This window comes from Macaca fascicularis, chromosome 9 (assembly GCF_037993035.2).
Source record: "Macaca fascicularis isolate 582-1 chromosome 9, T2T-MFA8v1.1".
Lineage (NCBI taxonomy): Eukaryota > Metazoa > Chordata > Mammalia > Primates > Cercopithecidae > Macaca > Macaca fascicularis.
Window position 1 is genome coordinate 60,497,288 of NC_088383.1, and position 26,371 is coordinate 60,523,658.

The 26,371-nt window shown below is 49.8% G+C and overlaps 1 protein-coding gene across 4 annotated transcripts in view; it reads left to right on the forward strand.

The window, feature by feature from the left end:
• The window catches only part of GRID1 (glutamate ionotropic receptor delta type subunit 1), a 792,303-nt gene that overhangs the window by 220,533 nt on the left and 545,399 nt on the right, over window positions 1-26,371 (forward strand). For all 4 annotated transcript variants that reach the window (XM_005565260.4, XM_065520779.1, XM_065520780.1 and 1 more), the window contains one exon: window positions 4,464-4,669. In XM_005565260.4, the coding sequence (XP_005565317.2) occupies window positions 4,464-4,669 (206 nt within the window). The remainder of the gene's footprint in view (window positions 1-4,463; window positions 4,670-26,371) is intronic.

Sequence of the window (26,371 nt, forward strand, 5' to 3'; positions counted from 1 at the left end):
TTCCAGGGGAGGGGCACTCACTCTGTGGCCCAGTGGGGGAAACCCCAGATCTGTTCATTGTCTAACCTCTTGGGGAATTCTCTGTGAGCAGCAGCAGCAGTCAGGTTTTTTTGGGGGTGGGGGTTGGGGTAGGGTGGAATTACAAATTCGGTTTCTTGAAGGGAGTAAAGGACTTTGTGGGAGAAGTGAGCTTCCGTGGCCCCATTCCTGGAGAGTGGCAGGAGGGCTGCAGCACAGGCTTGGGCTCCCCACTGTTACTCTGCCTCTAGCCCCACCCCAAGTGCAGCTGGACAGAAGCTTCAGGGAAAGGAGGCTGAGAGTTGACCTTGTCAGCCAACTGGGAGCAGGTGGTGGTAGCCAGGGGCTGTGGTCCCTCGGGAACACTGGCTTCAGCTGGCATCACTGATTTCAGGCGTGAGGAGCCACCCCTGGCAGGGAACTTAAACTCTCTCTGATGGATTGTAAACCCTCAGTCCCATTAGGGGCTGCTGGAATAGAAGCCAGAAATGCAGCAGTGGGAGGTGCAGAGGAGCTCTGAGGGCTTGTGTCCTCCCATATGGCATGTTCTCGTGTACTCATGGATGCCAAGACAGGTGCTACCTGCCCATGGCATCTCCTATTCCCTGAAGAAATGAAATAGTCCTATGGGTTGAGATGGTTTTAGGTAGAGGGAGCTCAGGGAAGGGACTGAAGGAGAATTTTACCCCAGGCTGAGAGGACTGGCCATGCTGGCATGAGGCATAAGGTCCCTGGGGCCCCATGGGTGTCCCTACCAGACTCATGGACTCATGCAAGCCCTCATGGTACACATGGTAGATGTACAGAAAGGTATGCTCTGTAGACATGGCCAGTCTCTGCCATTTTAAAGACTTGCAGTGGCCTTAGAAGATGCTGGAAGGAGCAGAAGCTTGTAAATGACAGGTCTCAGGATCCCACCTTCATGCCCATCATGCAGCTGTGCTCGGATCTGGGTCACAACCAAGGCCATGGGCCGTGAGGACCACTGGTGTTCTAAGGAAGGGACAGGGCTGCAGAAGCTCCCTGTGGACATGTGGCCTCGTCCTGGGGCTGGCTAGCACTCAGCCCTGTGTGGACAGTTCCACAGGTAAGCTGTGGCAGGGCAATTTTTAAAGGCAAAGGTGTTGCTCTTTCACTTAACGTTTTCATAAGCTATACCAGATACAGTGCATCCGATGACCTTGATCTGTCGGTTTGTTATTGCTGGGAAACAGATGATCCCAAAACTTAGTGGCTTAGAACAGCAGTCATTTATTATTTTTTATGAGTCTATAGGTCAACTGGGCGGTTCTGTTCTGGGCTTGCTCGTGCATCTGAGTTCGGCTGGCTTGCAGCTGGGCATGGCTGCCTGGGTGCCTGCCTCACTCTCCTCTGTGTGTCCACATTCCTCCAGCAGCTGTCCTGGGGATATTCTCATGGTGGTGGCATGGTCCAAGAGTAGAAATGGAAATGCACAAATGCTTTTTTCAAACCTATGTTTGCGTCAAGTTTACTACTGTCCCATAGTCAAAGTGGGTCACTTGGCCGAGGCCGGAGCTGGAGCTGGAGGAGTCCTCACAGTGAGAGAACAAAAAGCCTGGGATTAGGAGCCTTTGCCAGGGGCCTGAAGGCAGCCAGTCTCCCATATTTAGGAATATTGTTTACACCACACTGGTTAAAGGTGGTTTCTCCAGGCAGTACCAGGCAATAGGACTTTCTGTGATGATCAATCTCATATGATCTATATCTGTGCTGTCCAACATGGTAGCCACCAGCCAGATGTGGCTGTTGAGTACTTAAAATGTGGCTAGTGCACCTGAGGAGCTGAGCATCTAATTGTGTTTCTCTTCAATTAATTGAAGTTTTAATGGCCATATATGGCTAAAGATTGTGTTATGTACAGCCCAGATCCAGGGGGAAACCCTCATTGGCACCCATGGAAGGCTTTTATGTGCCCAGCACAGCTGCCCACTGCTGGTTTTGGTGTGGGTGGCCGCTGGGTGCTGAGATGTCCTCCAGCTTATGATGGACAGATTTGCATTGTGCTGTGCTCCAGAGAGGGCAGGACTAGGGCTGACACCAGCGCTTGTGTTTCTGGTTGGGGCTCCTGAGCCATCTCTGCACGCTTGCCCTGCTACTCCCTCTGATTGGTTAAGAAGAGGTCTTTATCTTCTTCGCCTTTTCTTTCAAGAAGCTTGGGAGCTACAGATCTGCATAGCCCTGAACAGGCTGATGGAGACTAAATTGCCTCTCTGGGAACCCCAAGGGTGTTGAGAGCCTGGGGCTTGTGTGTTGGGGGCCTGGAGCGCCGGTGCAGGTGTAAGGCACCGTATTGTCCTCAGTTGGCTACCTTTCCTCACTTTGGGGGAGCCCTGTGCTGGCCACTTCATCCCAGCCCTGGGGCTGGCTCTCCTTCCTGTCTGACACAGTGGGAACAGCGACACCGAGACCCCTGTGCTTTGTGAAGCCAGTGGGTTAGGTCACATGGCTGTGCCCCAGGGACCAGGCTGCTGATAGACAAGGGGCCAGCTGAGGTCATGGTTGGATGGTCACACATTTGCCATCTCTAGAGGGCCCCAGGGTTCTCATTTGTATGGTACTTTGCCTTCGCCATGCACCACCAGGAGGTGGGCTCCCTGTACTCCCAGGTGCAGGCTCCTGAGACACAAGCAGGTGGCCTGCACAGGAAGTGTGGTTTCTCAGAGTCCCAGGAAAATGGTAGTTGGCGATTTTCATCCCCATTTTACAGAGAGCCCTCAGGCTCAAAGGGGATGGTGATTTGCCTGAGGGCTTCAGGGACTGCACTGAGTCCTAGGTGTCGGGGTTCCTGGCAGGTGCTGAGGCCCTAGTCCAGGGCTTTCCCCCTGCAGTGGGAAGGGGGTCCCTGTGCACAGCTCCCAGCACCCTCATCACGATGGCCATAGTGCTCTGCTCTCCTCCTTCGCACTGCTTGGTTCTCCATGATGGCTCCTGTCACACAGTCCAGCTGGGACTACACTTAGTGGTGAGCCTGCCCTCTTGGCACAACAGGGAGCCCGGGACTTCTGCAGCAGCTTGCATGGCACTTGGCATGAGTGTAGACCAGGAAGTTTGCAAAATGAGTACAGAGAGAGTTTTGGAGAGGGACTGGTCAGGAGCAAAACCTGGTTGAACTAACACTGTTTATTTGCATTTCGATCTTGGTGACTGCATGGGCCAGGCTGTGCGTGTGGGCATCCCAGGGCATGGCGACAGTGAAGCTTGTGGATCTGGGCAGACCTAGAGTGTCCTTTGGAGGGTGCGACTCAGGCATGGGTCTTGCTTATGGGAGGTGAAATGCAAGGATGGGCCAGATGCAAGAAACATCCCAGGCTGTGAAAAAATGGCCTGTGGATTGAGACTCTGGGCTGCACATGACCCACCTTTGGCAAGCAAAGGCATTCACTGGCTCATGAAACTGGAAAGTTCGGGAGAAACAGGCTTCAGCCTCACATGGACCCAGGGGCTGAAATGACATCGTCAGGACCATGTCTTACTCTCAGACCTGCCTGCCTCTGTTCTGGGCATGTCTCTTTTTGGGAAAGTCAAATGGCTTCTACAAGGCTGCTGCCAAGAGATGATTTTGGCACTGGTTGAAAAAACTTTAGCACCCTCAGGCCTCGCAAGGATAGATTTGTAGCATTGTGCAGTGCAACTGTATTGGCTTCCACGTTCCTTCTTGTTGAATCTTCCATCCCTGGGTGGTTTGTGCCTACAGGCCTCTCTCCCAGTGATCACCAACGTGCCAGGATGGGCTCTCTCTGTACCTCCTTGAACCCCCTGCTCATCCCTGATCCAGTCAGGATGTGGGCTTCTGACTGGACTTGAAGTGAGAGTCACTCCAGCTGGAAACAGGCAGGAGGAATGTTTCATCAAGGAAAATCAGGTCCCTGAAGCCAGATGGGGTCCCACACCTCAGGACTGGGGTGCTGTGGTGCAGGCTGTGCATTTGCAGGATTGGTGCAGGGACTGAGGGCTTGAACTGCCCATCTCCTGAGGCCAGGCCCACTCCAGTCAGTGGCCTCAACTGGCCATGGTTGGTCAAGGAGCCTCATGTGGAGAGCAGAGGGAGTTGGAGGGGACTGGGGATGTCAGGCCCAGGGACCTCCAGCAAATGTGGCCTGAAGGCCAGAATTGCTGTGATTGGGCCCATATAGGGAGAGACAGAGAGCTTGTCGTGAATCAAGGACACGTTCTGGCCGTAGGACCTGTTGGATGGCATCCAACCTGTTGGGGGAGACAGTCAGCCAGGGCTGGACATTGGTGAGCACGGCTGGGTCTACACCGGTGTCCTCCAACCTCTGTTGAGGGGAATCCCTGAGGCAGACTTGGACCCTTGTTTTTCGCGGTGGCCTGCAGGGGTGGAACGTGTTGGAGTTAGACACCCTCCCCGGTGCATTCCCCCTTAAAGATGATTTTTCTCCTCCTCCTCTTCTCCCACTGCTCAGATATCCGTGGGCTTCAAAGCTTTCTGGACCAGGCCTCGCGGCTGGGCCTTGACGTCTCTTTACAAAAGGTGGACAAGAACATTAGCCACGTATTCACCAGCCTCTTCACCACGATGAAGACAGAGGAGCTGAATCGCTACCGGGACACGCTTCGCCGCGCCATCCTGCTGCTCAGCCCTCAGGGAGCCCACTCCTTCATCAACGAGGTAGGTCGTGGGGGCCTGAGGCCTCAGGGGCCTGGTGCCCAGGGCTCTGCAGAAGATGGCTCAGGTGAGCTGTAGGGCACAGTCGTCTTATGCACAGCCTAAATGGACATGGAGACACGTGGGTGCTCGGCCCACAGCACACAGCCTGTGAGGGGGGATTCTCTGAGCACTACTTGGCTCCTGATTGTTCCCTGACAGGTCACTCAAGGCCTGCCCAGCCTCTGAGAAGCTGTGGGGAGGCTGATGGGAAGCCTGTTTGCAAGTCACTGCCAGAGATTTCTGATGCAAGACTCAGGCCTTTTTTTTTTTTTTTTTAATTTTCCTCTCTTTGTTGACAGGTGTAAGCCTCTAGGGATAAAATAAATTTCCAGCTTTCTGCAGAGGTGGGTAGGTCTGCCTTGGGATTTCTTAGCACCTGGAAGAGGTGTCTTTGCCTATCGTTGAAGGATACATTAGACGTTCTTGTTTTTTTTGGCACTTGGGCTAATAATCATTTATTTCTTTTATAAACATCTCTGTTCGAGGTTGGAGCCTTCTAATGGAGACAGGGTCCATCAGTTTAAGAATCCATTAGTTAGTAAAGAATCCATTCATTTGTAAAGAATTCATTAATTTGAGAACAAACTAGAAATAACCTATGAGTTGGCTGATTGGCCCCGGCCCAGGTAGTCTAATGGCAGAGAGGTGATGGGCTGGAGTTGGCAGGTCTCCCTCTGGCCTGGGTTGGTTTTGAGGGGTGAGCTGGGGATGTGGTGTGCCTGGGAGCAGAGGCGGATTGAACAGGTCACAGGGTGGCCAAGAGCTCCCTGCAGATTCTCCAGACAACCCCAGTCACCTTGCTGGTCCTCTCTGATTGAAAGTAAACTGAAGTGAAGCATGGCATTATACTAATTCCATTTGATGTTCTTTGCTTGCGTATTCTGCTTTTCCCTCTAATTAATTATTACTCAGAATGCTACCTCATGCATCAGGAGCCAGCCCAAAGCCCACTGCTGGGGAACTTAAAATTTGGAAAGCTTAATATGGTACAATTGGCCAGCAGCCCTGATGCTCTCTGCTAAGCAGGCCCCGAATCACGCCGGTGGTCCGTCAGGCTGTGATGTCCTGTTGGCTCCCGGCATTTTCACCAGAACATGTTGCCCTGTGTGAAGTGATTCAGTCCAGTAATGGGCAGCCTGGGATTAGCAGCACTAACATGTCCATTCTTTCTCAGAATATACCCAGCTGTGCGTTTGCAAAAGTCTGCTCAGGGGATGGCTCTTCTGGCAGTATTTCCCCAGCTGGAGTCTGTACTGGTGATGGTGTCGGCTAATCTCATTGCTGTTCCCCTTGCTTCTTGCTTCTCGTCAATTCCTTGCCCCTTCCCCTTGCTTCCTTTCCTCCTTGCTCTGCTGTGAAGCTTGGGGGTGGAAAGACTATTGGCTTTGGAGTTGAACGGATTTGGGGGCAAGTCCCAGCTCCCTGAATTATTATTTGTGTGACCTTGGGCCATTTGCATCACCATCTTAGCCTCTGTTTCTTCATCTGTTAAAAGGGATGAAGGAGACAGCTATGATAAAGCATTTAGCGTATAGCTTTTAAAGAAGCATCTGTTTTATTTTCACTGCACATATTCATGCATTTTCCTTCTAGAAGATTTTAGCCCCTTCCCGTTTCTAGCCCTGTGAGGATTTAACACATAACTAAGACTGGCCTAAGGGTGTTATTTCCAAGTGGTTAATTATGCAAGCGCCTGCAGTGGTGGATTCGCTGGGCTTGCTTTGTCCTGCTCGCATTGCTGGGTGTGATGGGACTGGGGATGCCTCTGGGGTGGCCACTCTTTTTTTGGTCAGGCCATTATTTTATTTTTAAATTTCAACTTTTATTTTAGATACAGGGGGTACATGTGCAGATTTTTTACATGGGAATCTTGTGTGATGCTGAGGTTTGGAGTATGGATCCTGTCACCCAGGTGGTGAGAATAGTATCCAGTAGGTCGTTTCTAAATCCCCACCCTCTAGTATGCTACAGTTTCTTTTGCTCCACTCTTAACTTCAGTCAAGTCTTTGGGAGTGTTGGCAGGAGACTAGGGGGAAGGATGGCATTTGGACTTTGGGCCAACAGCTCCCACCGTAGTCTTCAGTCTCCACCAATGATAAGAGTCTTGATCCCTGTTCCCATGTGCCTGCTATTGGGAGCGAAGAAGCTGAGGTTTCTCACATGCCCACGATGGCTCTGGTCCTTTGTGCGTTCTCTAATCCTCACACTTTGCAGACAGAGGAAACGGAAAAGCTAAAGTTGTTAAATGACTTGCTTAAGGTCACACAAATAGCCACTTAGGCGTTGAACAGGATTCAAGTCCGGATTTTACTCCTTCCAGAGCCCCTCTCTTCCATCTGTGATGATTCCAGGAACACAGCGTACAGCACTGCACTTGCTGGAGTGGGGAAATAGGGCATGCTGGCTTCATGGGGAAAGATATGGTTCCAGTGTCTCTGGCCAGGGTTTGGCAGAGGTTCTCAGGGTACTTATATGCAAAGCATTTTAACGTATCTCCTAAGTGTGGTGGGGAAGAAATGTGGATTCTGGAGTAAACATGAGCTGTCTGACTGGCTAGCCCAGCAGGTCCCCTAGGAACACCTGGGAGTGCTGTCCCTGCACGAAGCCTTCCTCACCACCTGGAGGCATTGCATGGGTTTCTTGAGCAGATGACCCAACCTCCTCTTTGTTGTGACAAGGACAAATGATGTTCACAAGGATGACACACTGCCAGAACATGTCCTGAATTTTATGAAGCCCAAAGCACAGTTAAGGAGGAGTAAATGTCCCGTAGCGCCCCCCACACATCGACTGCATGTCAATGTTATGCCGCATCTGGGATGGTACGGATGAGCTACAGTTGGCGTGGGCTATGTGGCTTTCCTAGTTGTAAGTTCTCCTCTTCCCTGCTCAAAAAGCCTAGTCACATGGGAGAGGGAGGGAGTAAGGAAGACAGAGCTGCTGGAATCTTTTACATTTTGCAAAATAGCATTCATTCACTGCAGGTGGCTGTTGGCCTGGGGGCACATGGCACCACCAGCCTCTCTGTGATTCCACTTCATGAGGGGCTCTGCTGGCGGGGCCTACAGGTTCTGCGAGCCTGGCCTTGGCAGTGAGTGGGTGAGTGGAGGAGTTGTGGCAGGCCAAGGTGCTGGAGCCCACCTGGAGACACTGTGGGCTTGTGTGTCAGGCCCCACCTAGAGACCCCTCACATCCCTCGCTCAGTCTTTATTCCACATTCATCCTCTGAGGCCTCCTCATCACCATATTAGTAGCCACCACAACACTGCATCATCTTAAAGACGTGTGGAGAGGCTCCCCTTGGGGAGGATGGGCCTGAGGGTGATAGAACTCAGGTGTCCAGGTCCCAGGCCTGGGGCCACCATGGGGCTGCTCTGGGGGCTGCCGAGGGTATAGGCTGTGGAAGGTCCCTTCCTCCAGGGGGGCCTGTTCTGTCCTGGGCTTGACCTTGGGACCCTCCATGTGAGTGTGGGTGGCTCTTTCCAGTCATACCTTAATTGGGGAGTGGATTGGACTCATTGGATCCTCAGCTGGACCTTGGTTCTCTGGGCCACAGGTTGCTCAGTGGGACTTCAGTGCACAGTGACAACTACCTGTGATGTTCTCCTCATGCAAGCCTGTCAGCTTCCTCACCAGCTGGGGATCACGGCCCATGGAATGGCTGAAGTGACCAAGGCAGCAGCTGCTGAGAGGGGTCTTGCTCTGGGAATCCTGCCGGTGGCTGCTGGAGCTTTCTGTCTTCTGCTCATGGCTCTTCCTGTCACTTCTCTAGCATTTACTGAGCCCCAGCCTGTGCCAAGTTCTATGTGGGCATGTAGGCTGTTGTCCCTGCTCTCACAGGGCTCCCAGCTTGGTGGGGAGGACTGAGGTATGAACAGACCCCTTTACCTGTAATGGCAGAGGTGTGGCCAGGTCTTGTAAGAGCACGGAAGACAGAGAGATGTCCTCTGGCCACGGACAGATGGGGTCATCAGAGGGTCAACGGAAGCTTCCTGGACTAGGTGATTCTGGGTCTGGGTCTGTAGGAATGAACTTGCACTAACTCTGGACAAGGAAGGGCTGGAGAGAGGGGTCAGGAGATCCCTAGTGTATTCAGGAACTTGTATGTCATGCAGTTGCAGTCATGGGTGTGCAGGGGAGGGAGTGGCTGGAGTTGAGGCTGGGATGTCAGCAGGGAGGGCTACCTAGCTTGGGGCAGGAAATCCAGACTTCAGGACTGGTGTGTTCTTGGGGTTCTTTCCAGGGCGTTAGAAGTTAACACCCTACAGTTTACATGTCTTATTGTTCTTGTTCTTCTCTAGGTCAGGCTTGATGGGGAGAACTCCAGTCCACAGTCATTTGGCCCTGGGCTTCATCTCAGCTTCCTGGAGGGATTCTGTTCATTTATTCATCTGTCATCCATCTCTCTCCGTTCATCCATTCATCTGTCCATCTACTCATCCATCCATCCAATCATCTACTTACCCAGCAAGTACCAATTGGGAGTCTCCTATGGATGAGGAACCCTATCAAATGCTGGGGGGCATGGAATTCAGGGGCAGTGCCTCCTCCTCTCCAAGATTGGTTATGATATGGAAAGTCATGGCCACAAACCATGCCACTGCTGGGCATTCCAGTGGCTGGCAGAGCAGCTATGCCCCAGGGCTGTGATCACTGAGGCCTCTTTCAGTGTCCGTGGGCATTTTGAGGACTCCAGAGCTTTGTCCTTTCACCTCTTATTTATTGGTTCTATGCCACTGTCTCTACTGTACATAGGCCTCCCTCTTTCCTTTTGTTTCCTCTGTGTTTCCTCCTCTCCCTTCTAGTCTTTTGTTTCACTGGAAAGAGTGGAAAAATTAAATGATTTTAGACCATTTGTGATCTTTATAGAGAACAGTTGCTGCTTCTTCCTTCCACTTCCCAAGGAGACGGGGCAGCCTGCCCAACCCTGATGCCCAGGCACTGTCCATTTCTGTATGTCCTGCAGATGTTGAACAATCTGTCCCTCTAACTAGAACATGCTGCCTGTAGACCAGGGACTGTGTGATGTTCACCATTTTATTTCCTGAGAGCAGTATAGGACCTTGTCTACAGTAGTGTTCAGGGAATAAATGAATGGGCATTTTATGTTTCTTACTTCCAACAGAAATGGGGTAAGCTGTTTGTGTGTGTGTGTATACTTTGGTTGCCTGTTTGGCTGGTCAACAACTCCTAGGCCAGCACATCAGCAAGGGCTTTGGTCTGAAAACTTTGGCTAGTGGGAAGGCTTATGTTTGACTAAGAGTGTTGCCTTAGGCCTGGGTGGGTCAGCAAATGAGGCTAGGGCTGCTCCTGCAGGTGGGACATTCCTGGGCCCAGCTGTGGCACATGGCAGTGGAGCATGGGGTGCAGAGAGATGAGCATGTGTGGGGGTGGGGGGTGGTGGTAAGCAGCAGTGGAGGAAGGCGTGGGAGACCAGGCATTTGTGCACACACACACACGCATACATGGACACAGCCTGATGCAATGATACAACCAGCAGCCACATACACTGGTACAACCAGACCTTCAGACTGGCACAGCCCAACAGGCACTGACACACGCACATTACCTGTGCAGATCCACACATCAACATGCGCACATATCCACCAGGAGGAGAGCATTGCTGGTGGCAGAGCAGTCTGGGAGAGGTATTCTGTCTTTGGAAAAGAAATGGCAGCTACCCAGTGACAGTTGCAGCAGATGGCATTGACCTCTGCAGTTAGATACCAGTGATCTCTTTCTGTAGAGAGAAAAAGGGGAGAAAGAACAGCAGAGAGAGAATAGCTGGTTGGTCGGACGGCTTTCTATTGCTCTGGTACAAAATGTTACTTTTCATCCAGGCTGGATGGAATTAGGTGAAGGGGCCACTCCCAACACCTCTCCCAGATTGGCTTCCCAGGCATGGTGTGTGCCTGGAGGTCAGTTTAATCCTTCATAGAAACCCAGCCTGGGTTTAGTCCTGTCTTCAAATCAATTGCTTCTCAGAGTTTGCTGCAGTGACTGAAGCTCCCGCAATTTGAATATAAAGACTGTGCTTTTTAATACATTTACAGCAAAGGTAAATTAAGTAATCTCAATGTTCTGTTGTCACACATGATATATGCAAATATTTCTCACTCTAACACGGTAAATCTTTAGCAGATGACTTTATCACTCAGAGCTAGGATAATTCTGTGCCATTTAAGTATAATTTACCAGAATATTTTAAATTACTAATTAATTATAGGAGATTAATTTTTGAATGTGGCCCTGCATTTGCATTTAATTATATCCCACTGTTTACGGATTCTAAAGCCTTAGCACTTTAGCAAAAGTGCTTCCAGTCTGAGGAATTTCTATTTTCTCTTAGGAATTCTTAGAAATAAGATCACAAGAAAGAAATTTTTCTAGATTTTATTCTGATGGCTTGGAACTCAGCGGCTGCAAGAGGGAGCCAGAAGGCGGGGCCTGGCTGAGTTCAGGAAGAGAAGAGAGAGCTGTCCTGTTAGGGTCTGTGTTTAAGGATCTACATGGCTCTGTCCCTTTCCGCCTCTGTCCCTACCCTCCTGCTCATCTTTCCGAAGTCTCTGAGTGCTGGGGAAGCTGCTATGAGCTCTGTCCAGGTACCAACCAGCACTGGTCTTGCAGGCCTCTGGCATCCCAGCCCACTGTCCCCTCTCTATGATAGCACCATCACATCCCTCAGAGCCTGCTGCCTCCTGAACACACCTCCATTGCCACCTCATCCCAGAGCTAGCCCTGTACCCAGTGCTTGTGCTGTGACCATCTATTGCATCTCCCTCCTTGTGTGACCTGGGAATGCTAAGGGCAGGAACTGGGGCCTGTTAATATTTTTTAATCACCTTTTCAGGGGCCATGCGTTATGGTTGGTAAACGGATGGAGGGTGGGATCCCAGGAGCACCGACTTCTGCCCCCACACAAACACCATCTGGAACTTCGATTGCCCACTGGGCAAATGAAACACATTCTTAACACTCTAGCCAAGCAAGGGTGCCTGAGTAAAACATTGTAAGAATTTAATGTTTGATTTTTGATATTTCAAAGGAGCATCTAAATAATCAGGGAAAAAGGCCTAAGTGCTGCTGGACTTTCTGGTGTTTATTTTCTGGTTGGGTGTTGTTTCTATTTTGAGTTCCATCTCAAATCATGCCATCCCATTCTTGGTGCTCAGGGGTGCTGAAAGCCTTACAGAGACTGTCTGGAAGGCCTGTCTGGGGTCAAAGAGGGCTGTGAACCTGAAGCATGGGCCTGAAGACACCTGGTGGCCTTTCCTTCCTTTGTGGGTCATTAAATAGCAGAGCAGAGTGTCAGCTCCTCCCTGCAGAGTCTCTGTGGCTTATTAGCAGGTAGCCCCTTGAGGCAGCAGACATGAGAAATAGGCATTTACAAAGGGAAACAGCCTGCAGCAGCCAAAATGGCTCAATTACCCTTTCTGCTTGGATCCCCAAGGGTTTTCAGCCTGGGGGGGGCTCGCCCCTGAGCCTGAGGTGAGTCAGCCTGTTTGTTGACTGAAGAGCTGATTGGGGAGCTTAGCAGCGAAGCTGTAAGAAGACATGGTGGGAGGCGGGGGGAGGGGGTGGGTCATGAGAGGCAGAAATGAGAGAGATTATCTAAATTGGTATGAATTTATCTCAGAGAAGCTATCTGTGCCATGTAGTCCACATCTGGTGCCGTCCTCTGCACATGGCATCCCCAAACAGAGCCCTCTCCTGGTGCCGGTGAGATGAGAGACTTCCCTGACCGCACTTGCAGGATGTGGGATAGGGATGTGGCTCCTTTGTTCGACTGCGTGCTCCTTACGGGAGCGGGGGCATGCAGAAGGGCAGGTACAGGAGCTGGGGTGAGCGCTTTTGGGCTCTGGCCCCATGGTAGCATCTAGGGGTGGATGCCTGTGACTCCCAAAGCCCCAGTGGGTGTGTTACAGTGCTCTTTTAGCTCTGCCATCTGCAGATGGCTTAAGTGTTAACCAGCTCAGTGCCCTCTTTGTACTCAGGTCCTTGTGTGGCATCCAGGAAGAATCGGGCCACATGGACAAGTTGAAGGATGATAAATGCAGGGGATTTTATTGTCAGATGGAAGTGGCTCTCAGCAGGATGGATGGGGAGCTGGAAAGGGGTTGGAGTGGGAAGATGATATTCCCCTGGAGTTTCACCATCCTGCAGCTGATCTTCTCTCTGACTGTCTCCAACCAAACTCCTCTTGATGTTCAGATGCTCCTTTTCTTCTCTCCTTCTCTGTTGTATCACTCTTCTGTTCCTCTGCCTTTCTGCTTATGGAGCCTGGGGTTTGGGGTTTATATGGGTACAGGATAGGGGGGGCATGGCAGGCCAAAAGGCAACATTTGTGTGTGAAAACAGGAATGACTATTCCCATTTAGGGCTGTGAGTTTCCAGGCTTGTGGGTGGGGCCTTTGCTGGGGAACTTCCCTCTTCTACCCAGTATTTCCCAGCCTCCTGTCTGTGTCACTGGTAGGAACCTGGCCTTGGTCACCTGCCATCTGTGCTTGAGCTGCCAGTCCCCTTGGAGAGAAGAAGGGCTCTGCATTATTAGCTAGCTGGTGCAGTGTAACAAACCATCCTAAAACTCAGTGTCATGTGACAGTAAGCATGTGTTGTTACTCGTGAACCTCCCGCTCAGCAGACCTGGGTTAGACTCACTGGATCTCAGCTGGGCTGGCTCATGCATCTGGGCTGGCTGGGGAGGATGGCACTGGCCAGCTGTAAGCTGGGGTGATGAGCCTTGCTGCTTGACAGGTACACTAGCCCAGGCTTATTCATGTGGCAGCAGTGGAGTTCCAGGAAAGCAAGTGTGAGTGCTCAGGGCTGCTTGAAGCCTGAGCTCAGACCTGGTGCATTGTGACTTCTGCTGCAATCTCTTGGCCAGAGCAAGCCATGAAGTCAGCCCAACAGTCAGGGGAAAGAGACTCCTCCTCTGGATGGAAGACTGCTCTTGAAGGGGGAAGTGCAAAGTCACATTGCCAAGACAGTGGCTGCATTAAGGGATGGAGAGTTGGGACTATTTTTTTGTCTATCTAGCATGGTCCTAGTGTGCAGATGAGCTTCCTGGGTGGAAGCAGATGGTGGCAGGTCTGCGGGTGACCTGGGGTCATGTACCTCTTGACTCTTACTTTGCTTCCACATTGCTCAACTTTGGGGTGAACATGGCAAAGAGGGGGATGCGGGGCAGAGGGAGGGATAAAGGCAGCCTTTATTTATCAAGTTCACCATATTTAGGCCTTGAAACTCATGAAGTCTTCTCAACAATGCTGGAAGAGAAGGGCTCGGATGGAGCTTTGAGCCTGCAGGGATTTTGGGGTTTGCTCATGGTCCGGAAGACGAAAAATGGCAGAGCTGGGCTATGAATGCTGAATACCCTGACTCAAAACCCAGCCTTTTTCCACCACTATGTGCTGTTGGGAGAGGAAGCTTGTTGCCATTGACAGATCAAGGGAGAGCCCATTTTTCTCCTGGAGTATAACCCAGAGCAGACTAGGTGAACATTGCCATGGAGTAGCAGGTAGCATGGGGAAGGGGACTGGACACTTCTGAATGCTCGTATGGAGATGGGGACAACCCCCAGTCCTCTCTCTGCCAGCACATCTGCAGAGAACCCGAGGGGATGGATGGGCTGCCTCTGCCTCTCAGTGGACAACTAGAAGAGCAGTTTCCACAACCTCCCAGGCACCTGAGAGTCTGGGGACATTTTATATAGGCTTTCTGTCTACAGGGCAGGCAAGGGCAGAGTTCAGGCAGACCCAGCCCCTTTCCTGCCCCACTTTCTCACCATGTGGCTTTCTGAGCTCTGGTTCCTCATCTGCTCAATGGAGTTAATATTTGATTCACAATGTTCTTTTAAGTACAGGTTATTTTGGGATGTAGGTTTTCCTTTTTCCTTTCTTACAGTGCTTGATGTGGGTATGGGTACCCAGAACATGCCCAGTGACTGATGTGTGAGTGGGGAGATTGACGAGTCTCAGAAAATGTAAAGATATGGGTATGAAGGGCATTGAGAAAAGTGAAAAGATCTTCTGTGACCCTGGGCAAGGTCAACATTCTGAAATTTGGGATGTGCTAGTGCTTGACATCAGGGATTGGGCTGGTAACCTGCTGCTAGGTCGGTGGACCTAGGAGAGAAGTGGCAAGGTCGGTGGGCTGTTACCAGGCATGTGTACTCTTCACCTCCAAGTTGCCTGCTGTGCAGGGCATGGTGTGGCCTCTCCGTCTCCCCATTGCATTACTTATATCTGCACTATCACCAAAGTATGCTGTGAGCGATGTCGGGGAAAGCAATGTACGGGGTTGTGGTCCACAGTTGGAGTCACGGAGCCTGGGGGAAAGGAGCTGCTGTAGGAAACAAGTGTGAAGGTGCGGGAGAAAAGAACTGGAGGGAGGTAGATCATCACAGGAAGAGCACACATGAATTCCCCCAACCACATCCAAGAAGCCCTGGGTACATGGGCACAGGGAGGGAAGGTGGACTTGAACAGGGAGATGCAGGACTTGAACCACTTCTATTTAAATAAGAAAAGGCAGAGCAGAGCACCTGAGAGTGTCCCCCTCCTCCCACACCCATTCCACCCACTCTCCTCTTCACAGAGGAAACCTGAGGCTTTCAGATGCTCAGCTGGGGCCATGATGATGCTTTTTTATTTTTTCCCCCCAGGGCTGGGGCTGCTGGTGGCACAGAGGAAGGGACATTGTCCTTGGAGCAAATGGACACAGAATCAGAGCCCAACTCTGCTATTAGTGCCATCTTTTTGAGGCTGTTTACTGGTCATAAGCTGGGGTATTAACACCTTCCCAGAGGGTTGCCATGGGAATTAAATGAGGAACACGCTTGAGAGGGGCTGGTGCAGGGGTGGTGCTCTGCAAATTGTAGTTTCATTATTGTGCCTGTGGATGGTGTTTGGCTGAGATTGTAGAACCAATCTGGGACTGTTGGGGTCAAGCATGGAGGTGCCTGTGGCTCAGAGATGGGGAGCTGTGGCCAGCCTGGCAGAAGGATAGCTCCCACTCACTCTGTGTCAGGAAGCATAGCTCCCAGAGCCAAGTGAGGAAAGCCAGATGTGGGGTGCACCTTGGGTGGTAAGAGGAGGGGCTAGGAAAAAGTGACAAAGTGCTCACAATCTCCAGCCAGCCCAGCTGGGTTTGAGAACTGGCTTGCAGTCCAGCACTCAGCTGGAGAGGATGTTAGAGTCCAAGGGAGAGGGGGAGAAGAGGAGGGCTAAGTGCTGCCTGGGCTCCAGATGCTGGCTGGGCACTTTCGGATCTTGTTCAGGAGCAGGGTGGGAGTTCACAGGGCACCTCCCATCTGGGCTGTTATTGGAGCACATGAGCAGGAGCAGCTACTAGTGACTTTTCAGGAGTGCTGGTTACTGGGCTGATAGAAAGAGGGACAGCTGCTGATGCTCTCTGCCTGCAGAGTTACTCTCCAGATGAGAAGGCATCTCTTAGCAGCCTGTCGGTGGCCAGTCCACCACTAAGACAGAATGGGCTCCATCCCCGGACCTCTTACACTGGGTGCTTTGGGGGAGAAGGACATGGTCTCTGCCCCTGAAGCACTGCCAGACTACACTAGAGAGAGAAAACAGTGAATACCCAGTTGGAGACTCCCTGCGCCTAGCGAAGCAGGGTGGGAAGGGGCTGCATAGCTGCCACTCTTTCGCCCTGTGATGATCAAGTGGAACCATCCCATCCAGGCCACCACGTGAACCACTCTTGGGTAATTCTGTAACTTGGAGCTTTTGAGGACAATCAAAGGGTCAGAGAAGAATGGCTAAAGCCACCCTTTGACATGATAGCAGGCCATAAATCCAAATGCCTATGGCATCCAGGCAGGGATATTAAGGCAGACAGCAGGTGGGCTATAAGAACTGAGAGTATTGCAGCTGCAGGCACCTGGGGAACATCCTTCTCTGAAGAGGACTGTTAGGCTCTGCCAAGATTCCCCTGAGAAGGCCTGGTGTGGTCACTATTTCTTGTGTCTCAAGAGGAGCCAGAAATTTGGACTTTCTGTGAAATCTCTTAGTTTTTAAATGTTTGTAGCTAATTACAAAAATGCTGAACTCTCTGTTGGCCAACTCTGCCTGTGGCAGGGCTGATAAGGCTTGTAGACTGCCAAGTGGCAATGTCTGATTTATTGCATATATACTGTCAACTTAAGCTCATTAACTATGAGAATAGCGTGAAACAAGCCCTGTTCTTTCGCAGTCCTTTCTTGCTGAGGATCAGCAGTCATTCTTAGCACAGTGGTCCTAGGAGTTCCTATTTCTTTCCTTTTTTTTTTTTTTGAAATGGAGTCAGTGGTCCTAGGAGTTCCTATTTCTTTCCTTTTTTTAATTTTTATTTATTTATTTATTTATTTTTTTGAGATGGGAGTCTTGCTCTGTCGTCCAGGCTGGAGTGCAGTGGCGTGATCTTGGCTCACTGCAACCTCCGCCCCTCCAGGTTTAAGCAATTCTCTGCCTCAGCCTCTGGAGTAGCTGGGATTACAGGCATGTGCCAGCACACCCAGCTAATTTTTTGTATTTGTAGTACAGACGGGGTTTCACTTTCTTGGCCAGGCTGGTCTTGAACGGCTGACTTTGTGATCCACCCACCTCGGCCTCCCAAAGTGCTGGGATTACAGGCATGAGCCACCGTGCCCGGCTGAGTTCCTGTTTCTTTCCTTGGCTCCTCAAGGTACCACCCCTGTTTTCTGTGATTCCAGCACCCTTCTTACTTTTGTTGGTGGGTGCTGACCTGCCTTAGGGGTCTCCTTCGTGCAGTTGACCCTTGAACAATGCAGATATTAGGGGAACCAACCCCCTATGCAGTCAAAAATCTGTGTATAACTTTTGACTCCCCCGAAACTTAACTCCTAAGCTTACTGTTGGCCAGAAGCCTTACCGATAACATAAACATTTGATCAACACATATTTTGTACGTTATAGGTATTGTATACTATATTCTTACGGTAAAGTAGAGAAAATGGAATTAAACTCATCGGAAGAGAAAATATATTTACTACTCATTAAGTGGAAGCGTCTCATCACAGAGTTCTTCGTCCTCATTATCTTCATGTTGAGTAGGCTGAGGAAGAGCAGGAAGGGTTGGTCTTGCTGTCTCATGGGTGGCAGAGGCGGGAGAGGTGGAGGAGGGATAAGCAGAGGAAGGAGAGGCAGTCACATTCGGTGAAACATTGATTGAAAAAAATCCACAGGTAAGTGGAGCCTCACAGTTCAAATCTGTGTTGTTCAAGAGTCAACTGTAGTTGCCAGAAGCTCTTGTTCTTTTTATCCACCATTGCTCAAATTCTACCCTAAATGTGAACTGAGCTCTTTAACCATTACAGGCACTTTTGGTCTTTCCTGTGTGAAGGTCAGCTCTTTAGATGGGTGGTGATCATTGGCATTGGTTTGCTCTGCCTAGCAGTACTCCGCAAGGCTGCTGCTGGTTGTTAACTATCTTGAGACTGGCAACTTCCAGTTCGTGGGTCTTATGGCTTTTTCCTTTCTGCATTTGTGACACACTGACTCTGCTGGTTCCCTGTCTGTGCTGGGGTGGGGAGGGTTTCGGCCTGCCTGACCATTAGCGTGAGAAGTAGCTTCCTACTTAGGGCCTGAGTGGCAAAGTCTTGCCCATGGACAGTCACGTGGAAGCCATGGTGCTTTTATGTTCTACTGTCAGATTTTCTTCCTCCAGTCCCTGCTGTGGGTGCAGCATGTCCAGGGAGCCTATCCAGGCCAGTGCTGAGGCATTACTGCATTGTGCTGTGGCCTTAATTTTCATGTTTTTCTAAAACCATATCTCACTTGCAGGGAGGGACCAACCTTACCTTACGATTGCTCCCTGAAGTGCATTGAATGGACCATGCAGAGTAGATGCTCAGCAAGTCACTGACTGCATCAGCCAGGCCAGTAGGGAACTGCCCAATTCCCCATATCACACCTTGGAGCTCTCCAGAGCCTGGGACTAAGGTTCGCACAAGCTCTTGCCCTGGCTGTGTCCTGTTCCCTGTGTGACTATAGGGCACTGCCTTGCCTTTCTGGGTCTCATTTGCCTGTCTTGAAATGGATTCAATATTAACTGGGCAGTGAATATGGACCAGGCTCTGTTCTAGACCCTGAGAATATAAAGGGACTGAGACAAACAAAGTCCTTGTCTTCAAGAGCTAACATCTTAGTGGAGGTGGTGGTCAGACACTAAACAAATAAATGAGTAAACCAAAAGTCGTACAGGTAGTGATAACCCCCAGGAAGAAAAATACAGTAAAGTAAGAAGAGAGTGGTTTCGTGGGGGCACCACTGTAGAGCCGTGGTCAGGGACAATGATGCCAAGAAGGAGGCATTTATTGAGAGACTGGAAGGGTGTGATGAAGCCCCCCAAACAAGATCTGCTGCAGAGGGATTGTGGCAGCTGGAGTGGCATGTGGTCCTGAGGCTGGAATGAGCTCAGCACATTGGAGCATCAGTGAGGAGGAGGATGTGCCTGGTGCCAGGTGAGCCAGGGGGAGAGTGGTGGCAGGTGACATTGGGAGGTGTCCCAGATCAAAGCACTGGGGGCTCTCAGGCCTTTGTCAGATTTTGGGTTTGGTTTCAATTGAACAGGAAGTCACTGGAGGTTTGTGAGCAGGTGAGCAGCATGATTTGGAAAGGGACCAGGGTTAAGGTGTTGTCTCTGCCACTTTCTGATTCCATGGGAAGCAGCTCAGGGACACAGAAATCCTGAGGAAATGGTAATCTATAGTTGTTAGCCAACAGGGAGCCTGGGAGCTGAGAATGGCTACCCTGGGGAGGTGCTCCCTCTGTCTTCCTACTTGCCTGGGCCACGAGGCCTGGATGGGCAGCCCCCTGCCTGGCAGCCTCATTCTGGGCTCCCTTCACTCAGGCCACCTGCATGGGCCCTTGGTGTGGGAAGCCAGGCTGGCTCCTGCTTTGTGCCTCACGGAGCGAATTCACAGGGGTGAGCTCAGCCTCTTGGCAGCCACCATAGCAGCTTCCTGTGAGGAGCAAGCAATCAGCCTAAAGAGCTTTGCACATTATTAATGTGTGTGCAAATGGGCCTGCCTTGCTGCTCCAAGGACTCTCCTTGTGAAAGGGCTGAGAGAGGACATGCCCTTTCCAGTGCATCTTTCCTTTTTCCTTCAGCAGGGAATTTGGGGAAGCAGCAAAAGCAACAGCAATAACAAACCCCAACCACACAAACCTGTTCATCACCTAATGAGAATCAGGCAGGGCTGCTACCAAGCCCAGTGCAGGGCCTCCCCTCCCCAGGGCTGTGATTTGTTTGCCCTTGTGCCAATAGGTGAACAAAGCAGGGATGCCAATGTGTGGACACGTGTGGGTGTGGGGGTGGGTGCAGAGTTTGCATGTGTTCCACTTTTGTCTGCCTGTTTCCACACTGGCCTTTGAAACTGTGTGATGCCCCTACCTCCACCATAAAGGACTCACTGACATTGTGGGAGATAGTGATGTGGGGCATCCCACACCCCATCCCATTCTTTGTTGCTCCCAGCTGCTTCCCCTCCACTCTCAGCATCACTGGTAGGTTCCAGGCTATGGCCCTCTGTCCTCTGTTCCCTAGGTTTGGAGTGTAGCTTTGCCCTTAGGATAAGGTGGTTTTCATTAGGTCCCCCTTCCCCTCCTGTGACCCAGTAGACTCCAATCCTCATCCCCACCATTCATTCCAGATCCCCCAGGGCACTGGCAGTGTTGGGGAGGAGAAGTAGTCAGGCCTGGCATTGCACAGGACCAAAATAATGACATGACTTGATTAAAAAATCAAGCAGTTGCCTGGTTCATCCTCAAAGCTGGGTACCTTTCAGAGCCTTTGCAGTGATGCTTGGGTCCCTTGGTTCTGCTGCCATGGCTCTGAAGTCCTGTGTCCCTGGACTCTGGACTTGATCACTGCCCAGGCCCGCACAGCAGGGCACTAAGAGCTGCAGAAAGTGGGGCCCAACAGTTCCAACTGGGCTCTCCCCTTGTCTCCACCCCTCCCTCATGTGTGCTCCCACCCCAGGGGTGGCCCTGAGGGTCAGTCTCATCAGAGGCAGCAGCTGTGGTCCAGACATACTGGACCACAGAGGCCAATTAAAAGGTGAGGAAAAAATAAATTTATCTGTGAAATGGGGAACACTGTTTGCACATTTATTTCAGTGACCAATTAAAAAAATCATGACTGTTTCTTTCTATGAGGGGCAGTGTCCTTTCAAATCTGGCTAGTTTTAGCTTCCAAAGGAAGATAGGTAAAGGGAAGTTGTATAAGCTATCCAGGCACCCAGTGGAGCTCCAGTGCCAGGGAGAGGCTGAGCAGGAATTCCAGCTCCGGGGCTGCTCATTCCTCTTCCAGTTGTTGGGTATTTCTTCCTATGCAGAAGGGGCCATGCCCAGGATGGCCGTCAGCTCCTGGAAATGCAAAGCAAGCACATCCTGGCTCATTAATTGCTCTAAGTGAATGTGCAGGGAATGATCCTGCTTCTCTGACAGGGTCAGACAGAGGGACCTTGTGCCTGGCTCAGCATGTGGTACCTGTCCTCAGGGTAGGGAGGGGGAACAGCTGGGGCCAGCAGAAAGAGCAGGGTTTTGGGGGTTACTCAGCTTTGCTTACTCTCTGAACCTGTGTTCACTGGTAAAATGAAGAAGCTAGTCCCTGCTCACCCCCAGGGCTGTGGTAAAGTTTAAAGGAGGTAATGTGTGGGGAAGTGCCTGGCTTGGAGTAGGTTAGTAAATGACTGCATTTGTCTCCCTTCTATGGCACAAGGTGCTCTTAGGTCTGTCACTCTGTCCAGAGCCAGGCTGTTGTCACTGCTCCCATTTCTCAGATGCAGAGACTGAGGCCCTGCAGGGTTGTATTTGGAGCCCTGGGGTATCCAATGGAATGTTTCTAAAGCAACCAAGGTAAGGAGCAGGTTTGAGGGGAGAGACGTCAGAGCAGGTAAGAGCATGTCTAGCTTTTGGAGTTGTCTGTTTGGTGTTAGAATCCAAGCACTGCCCTTATGGCTGGTGGCTGTGGGCAAGTTATAAAACTTCTCCAAACCTTTGTTTTGTTATCTCTGAAGTAGGGATAGTGGCAGGACTACATCATAAGATGTGATGAGAGTTTAACAAGACAGTCATTTGAAGTGTTTAGAATAGTTCCTGGTACATAGTAAGTACTCAGTAAATGTCCCTGGTATTACTCTGGTCATGGTGATAATGATGATTTTGATGGTGATGATGCTGTTGATGGTGATAATGATGGTGAGATGACGGTGATGGTGGTGATGTTGATAGTGATAATGATGGTGAGATGATGGTGGTGATGATGGTGGTGATAGTGATGATGGTGATAATGATCGTAAGATGATGGTGATGATAATGGTGATGGTGGTGGTGATGATGGTCATGATGGTGATGGTGGTGATGATGATGATTGTGGTGATGATTATGATGATGGTGATGATGATGGTGATGGTGATAATGATGGTGAGATAATGGTGATAGTGATGATGGCGATGATGGTGGTAGTGATGATGATGGTGATGGTGGTGATGATGGTGATGGTGGTGGTGGTGATGATGGTCATGCTGATGGTGATGATGGTGATGGTGGTGATGATGATGATGGTGGTGATGATGGTGATGGTGGTGGTGGTGATGATGGTCATGGTGATGATGGTCATGCTGATGGTGATGATGGTGATGGTGGTGATGATGGTGATGATTGTGGTGATGATTATGATGATGGTGATGGTGATAATGATGGTGAGATAATGGTGATGGTGATGATGGTGATGGTGGTGGTAGTGATGATGATGGTGATGGTGTTGATGATTATGGTGTTGATGATGGTGATGGAGATAAATGATGGTGAGATGGTAGCATTGGTGGTGATGGTGGTGATAGTGGGTGATGATGGTGATGGTGGTGATGATGATGGTGATGGTGGTGCTGTTGATGATTGATGATGACAATGACAACAATGGTGATGACAATGACATTGATGGTCATGATAGGATTGATAATGATTATGGTGATTGAAGATAGTGATTATGAAGACAATAATGATGATAGTGATGATGATGATGATGATGATGATGCAGCTTGTGCTTTCCATCAGAACCACTCTGCCTTTGGCATCATTTTGGCTTTCTCAGAAACACAAGTAACCAGGAGGTCTCAGCTCAATCATAGAATGCCCGAAGTGTATTTTTACTTTAGTTGTGGGCTGGTGGGTCGGAGTGAGGTAGGCATGAGAATTCCTTTCTGTGTGAGATTGACAGGAGTCAGGGGATGCCAGGTTCTGTGGTTGTGGGGCCTGAATGAATGTTTCAGGAAGACGTTTGAGCCAGAAGCACCAGCACATTGGAGAAGGGACAGAATAGCTTTCTCTGTCTGACAGTGGGACCAAGGCTGTGTGGGAAGCTGAAGTTTGCTGCTGGAAGAAGGATCTGAAAGGTGTTTGTTTACTGCAGTGGCTCTGATGTTGGACCTTTGCTCTGGTTATCTGTTGCTGTGTAATAAACCACCTCAAAGTTCAGTGGCTTAAAACAACAATCATTTTATTATTATTCATATTTTCTTTGGGTTAAAACTTTGGTAAGGGTCGAGCTGGGTGGTTTGGGCTCAGAATCTGTGATGTGGTTCAATCAGGACTTGGAAGAGTGAGGGGCTGGAGAAGCTGGAGACTGGCTGGGCAATCTTCCTCTTCATTTGGTCTTTCTGAATACATTAGTTTGGGCTTTGTCAAAGCATTGTGACTTAATGCTGTTAGGATTTCTTATATTCTATGCTGAAGCTCAGGGACTCAGTATGCAGGGCTCCAGCAAGCCAGGAGGAAGCTTGGGCCTGTTCATTCCAGACTTCTGGCAGGATCCATGGTTGGGAAGAGGACTTAACATGGAAGCACTGTGTCCTGTATGTGGCTTTTGCGTTATGAACATTCATGATCCTGCCATTTGAGAGTAGCCTGAAGGTGACTGACCAGAGGTGAAGTTTTTGTTAAGGTGCAGAATGAAATTGCAACTTTAGGGACAGAGCCAAAGCAGGGCTTGAGAGGTGGCTGGAGGAGAAGATGTGGTAGACAGGTGGAGGCCCAGGAGGAGCCTTCCTGGTCCACAGCAGCTCATCTTCCCCTCCCCGACTTACAATGTTGTCTGCACCTTGTCATAACTCCTGAGTCTCCCTTGCTCCTTGTGGTTGCTCTTACTTCATGTTATGGAGGGAAATGGAGGCCATAAGGGGATGGAGCAACTTGAGGATCTCCCAAGAGACTTGAACAGATCCCTCCAGAAACTCAAAGGGCCAGGCGTGGTGGTCTGCACTAGGGCATGTGAGAGACAGGATGTGGCAGGGCCAGGTATGTCAGGAGCCCAGCCTCAAGCCAGGGAGGAGGCATTCTACTTGGAGGACGGAGGCAGCCTGCAAACCAGATGTTCCACTTGGCATCACTCCCCCCATGACAAAGGCACTTCTCATCAAAAACTGGAATTTCTAATTCTTGCAATCACAGTCGGAAAATAGTTACATAGAAGGTGATATTTAATATTTATGTCCAAACTGGCAATACCTTGACATTAATTATCCTGTTATAATTAAATCTAGTATTCCATTACATTGCCATATAATGGATGTGGTTATATAGGACTCTAGTGAGGATAATGGAGTTCTGAAGAGCAGAATTTGTAATTTAAAACCCAGGAACAAAAGCCCTGGATTGTTGGCCATGAGTTTTCATGCCACCCTTTTTTTCCCCAAAGTCATTTACTCATCATTAAATAAATATTTGTTGAAGGTTGGCAATGGAGAGACATAGGTGAGAGCACTTGTCTGTCCTTAGGGAAAGTAAGCAATCAACGACAATACAGAATAGTTGTAAGTACAGGGATTGCCAGGGCGTCCTCCAAAGCCAATACATTTGTCCTGGGGCAAAATAAGGCTTTCTGTAGAAAGCGCTGTCTGAGCCGAGTCTTAAAGGACAGGCAAGGGCCAACCAGGGAAAACAGTGGGGCAGCAAGGGTAGGAGCGTAGATGGACAGAGCATGGGCACTAGAGGAAGTCTCTGGAGGAAAGAGCAATTGGTGTTTTAGTATAGCAACATCAAAAGAGGCATGTGGAGGAAAAGGAGGCCAGGCTGGGAAGGATCCTGTATGCCATGCTAGAGGCTATAATCAGTCCTTAAAACAGTGGGAGCTGGCCAGGCACAGTGGCTCACGCCTGTAATCCCAGCACTTTGGAAGGCCGAGGCAGGTGGGTCACGAGCTCGAGAGATCGAGACCGTCCTGGCTAACACAGTGAAACCCCGTCTCTTCTAAAATATACAAAAATAAATAAATAAATAAATAGATAAATAAAATAAAATAAAATAAAATAAAATAAAATAAAAATTAGCCGAGTGTGGTGGTGGGTGCCTGTAGTCCCAACTACAGACTGAGACAGGAGAATGGCGCAAACCCGCACTGCACTCTAGCCTGGGCGACAGAGCGAGACTCTGTCTCAAAAAAACCAAAAAAACAAAAAAACAGTGGGAGCCATTGCAGCATAGATGTGCCTCCTCACATCTGTGTTCCTGAAAGCTCTGAGTGGCCTCAGGAAACAGGATGCCCTGGATGGGATGCCTGTGGCGAGGAGGAAGGGCAGTGCTAATATTTGGGTGAGCATCAACATAACATCGAGCTAAGAAAGGGATAATTGGGGAGGAGGAAATACTTTAGAGGAGTATTTTAGAAGTGTATTCTATATAATTTAGGGTGAAATTCCAATTTTTTGAATAAACTTTACATTTTAGGATCATTATGAAGATACTATAGAGAGTTCTCATATACCCCACACCGAGTTTTCCCCATTTTTAGCTTCTTACATCAGTATAGAACATTTGTCATAATTAGGGACCCAATACTGATGCATTATTAACTAAAGTCTATACTTCATTTATATTTTCTTAGTTTTTTGTTTGTTTGTTTGTTTTTGAGACTGTCTCACTCTGTCACCCAGGCTGGAGTGCAGTGGCGTGATCTCAGCTCACTGCAACTTCCTCCTCCAAGGCTCAAGCAATCCTCCCACTTCAGCCTCCCATGTAGCTGGGACTACAGGTGCGCACCACCATGCCTGGCTAATTTTTGTATTTTTTGTAGGGACAGGGTTTTTCCATGTTTCCAAGGTTGCTCTCTAACTCCTGAGCTCAAGTGATCCACTGCCTTAGCCTCCGAAAGTGCTGGGATTACAGGCGTGAGCCACTGTGACCGGCCTATATTTTCTTGGTTTTTACCGAATGTCCTTTTGTTTTGTTTGTCTTAGTATCCTATCCAGGATACCACATTGCATTAGTTGTCACGTCTCCTTAGGTACCTCTTGGATGTGATAGTTTCTCAGGCTTTTCTTGGCTTTTGATGACCTTAATGTTTTGAGCAGTGCTGGTCAAGTATTTTGTAGAATTCCCCTCAACTGGGATTTATCTAATGTTTTTCTCATGATTAGATTTGGGTTATGGGTTTGGGAAAGAAGACCATGGAGGTAGTGCCATTCTCATCACACCATATCAAGGGTACTTACTATTAACATGACTTATCACTGTTGGTGTTGACCTTGACTGCCTGGCTGAGGTAGTGCTTGTAAGGTTTCTTCACTAAAAAATGACCCTTTGTTCCCCCATGCTGCCCTCTTTGGAAAGATCTCACTATTTGCAGTCCACACTTAAAAGAGTGGAG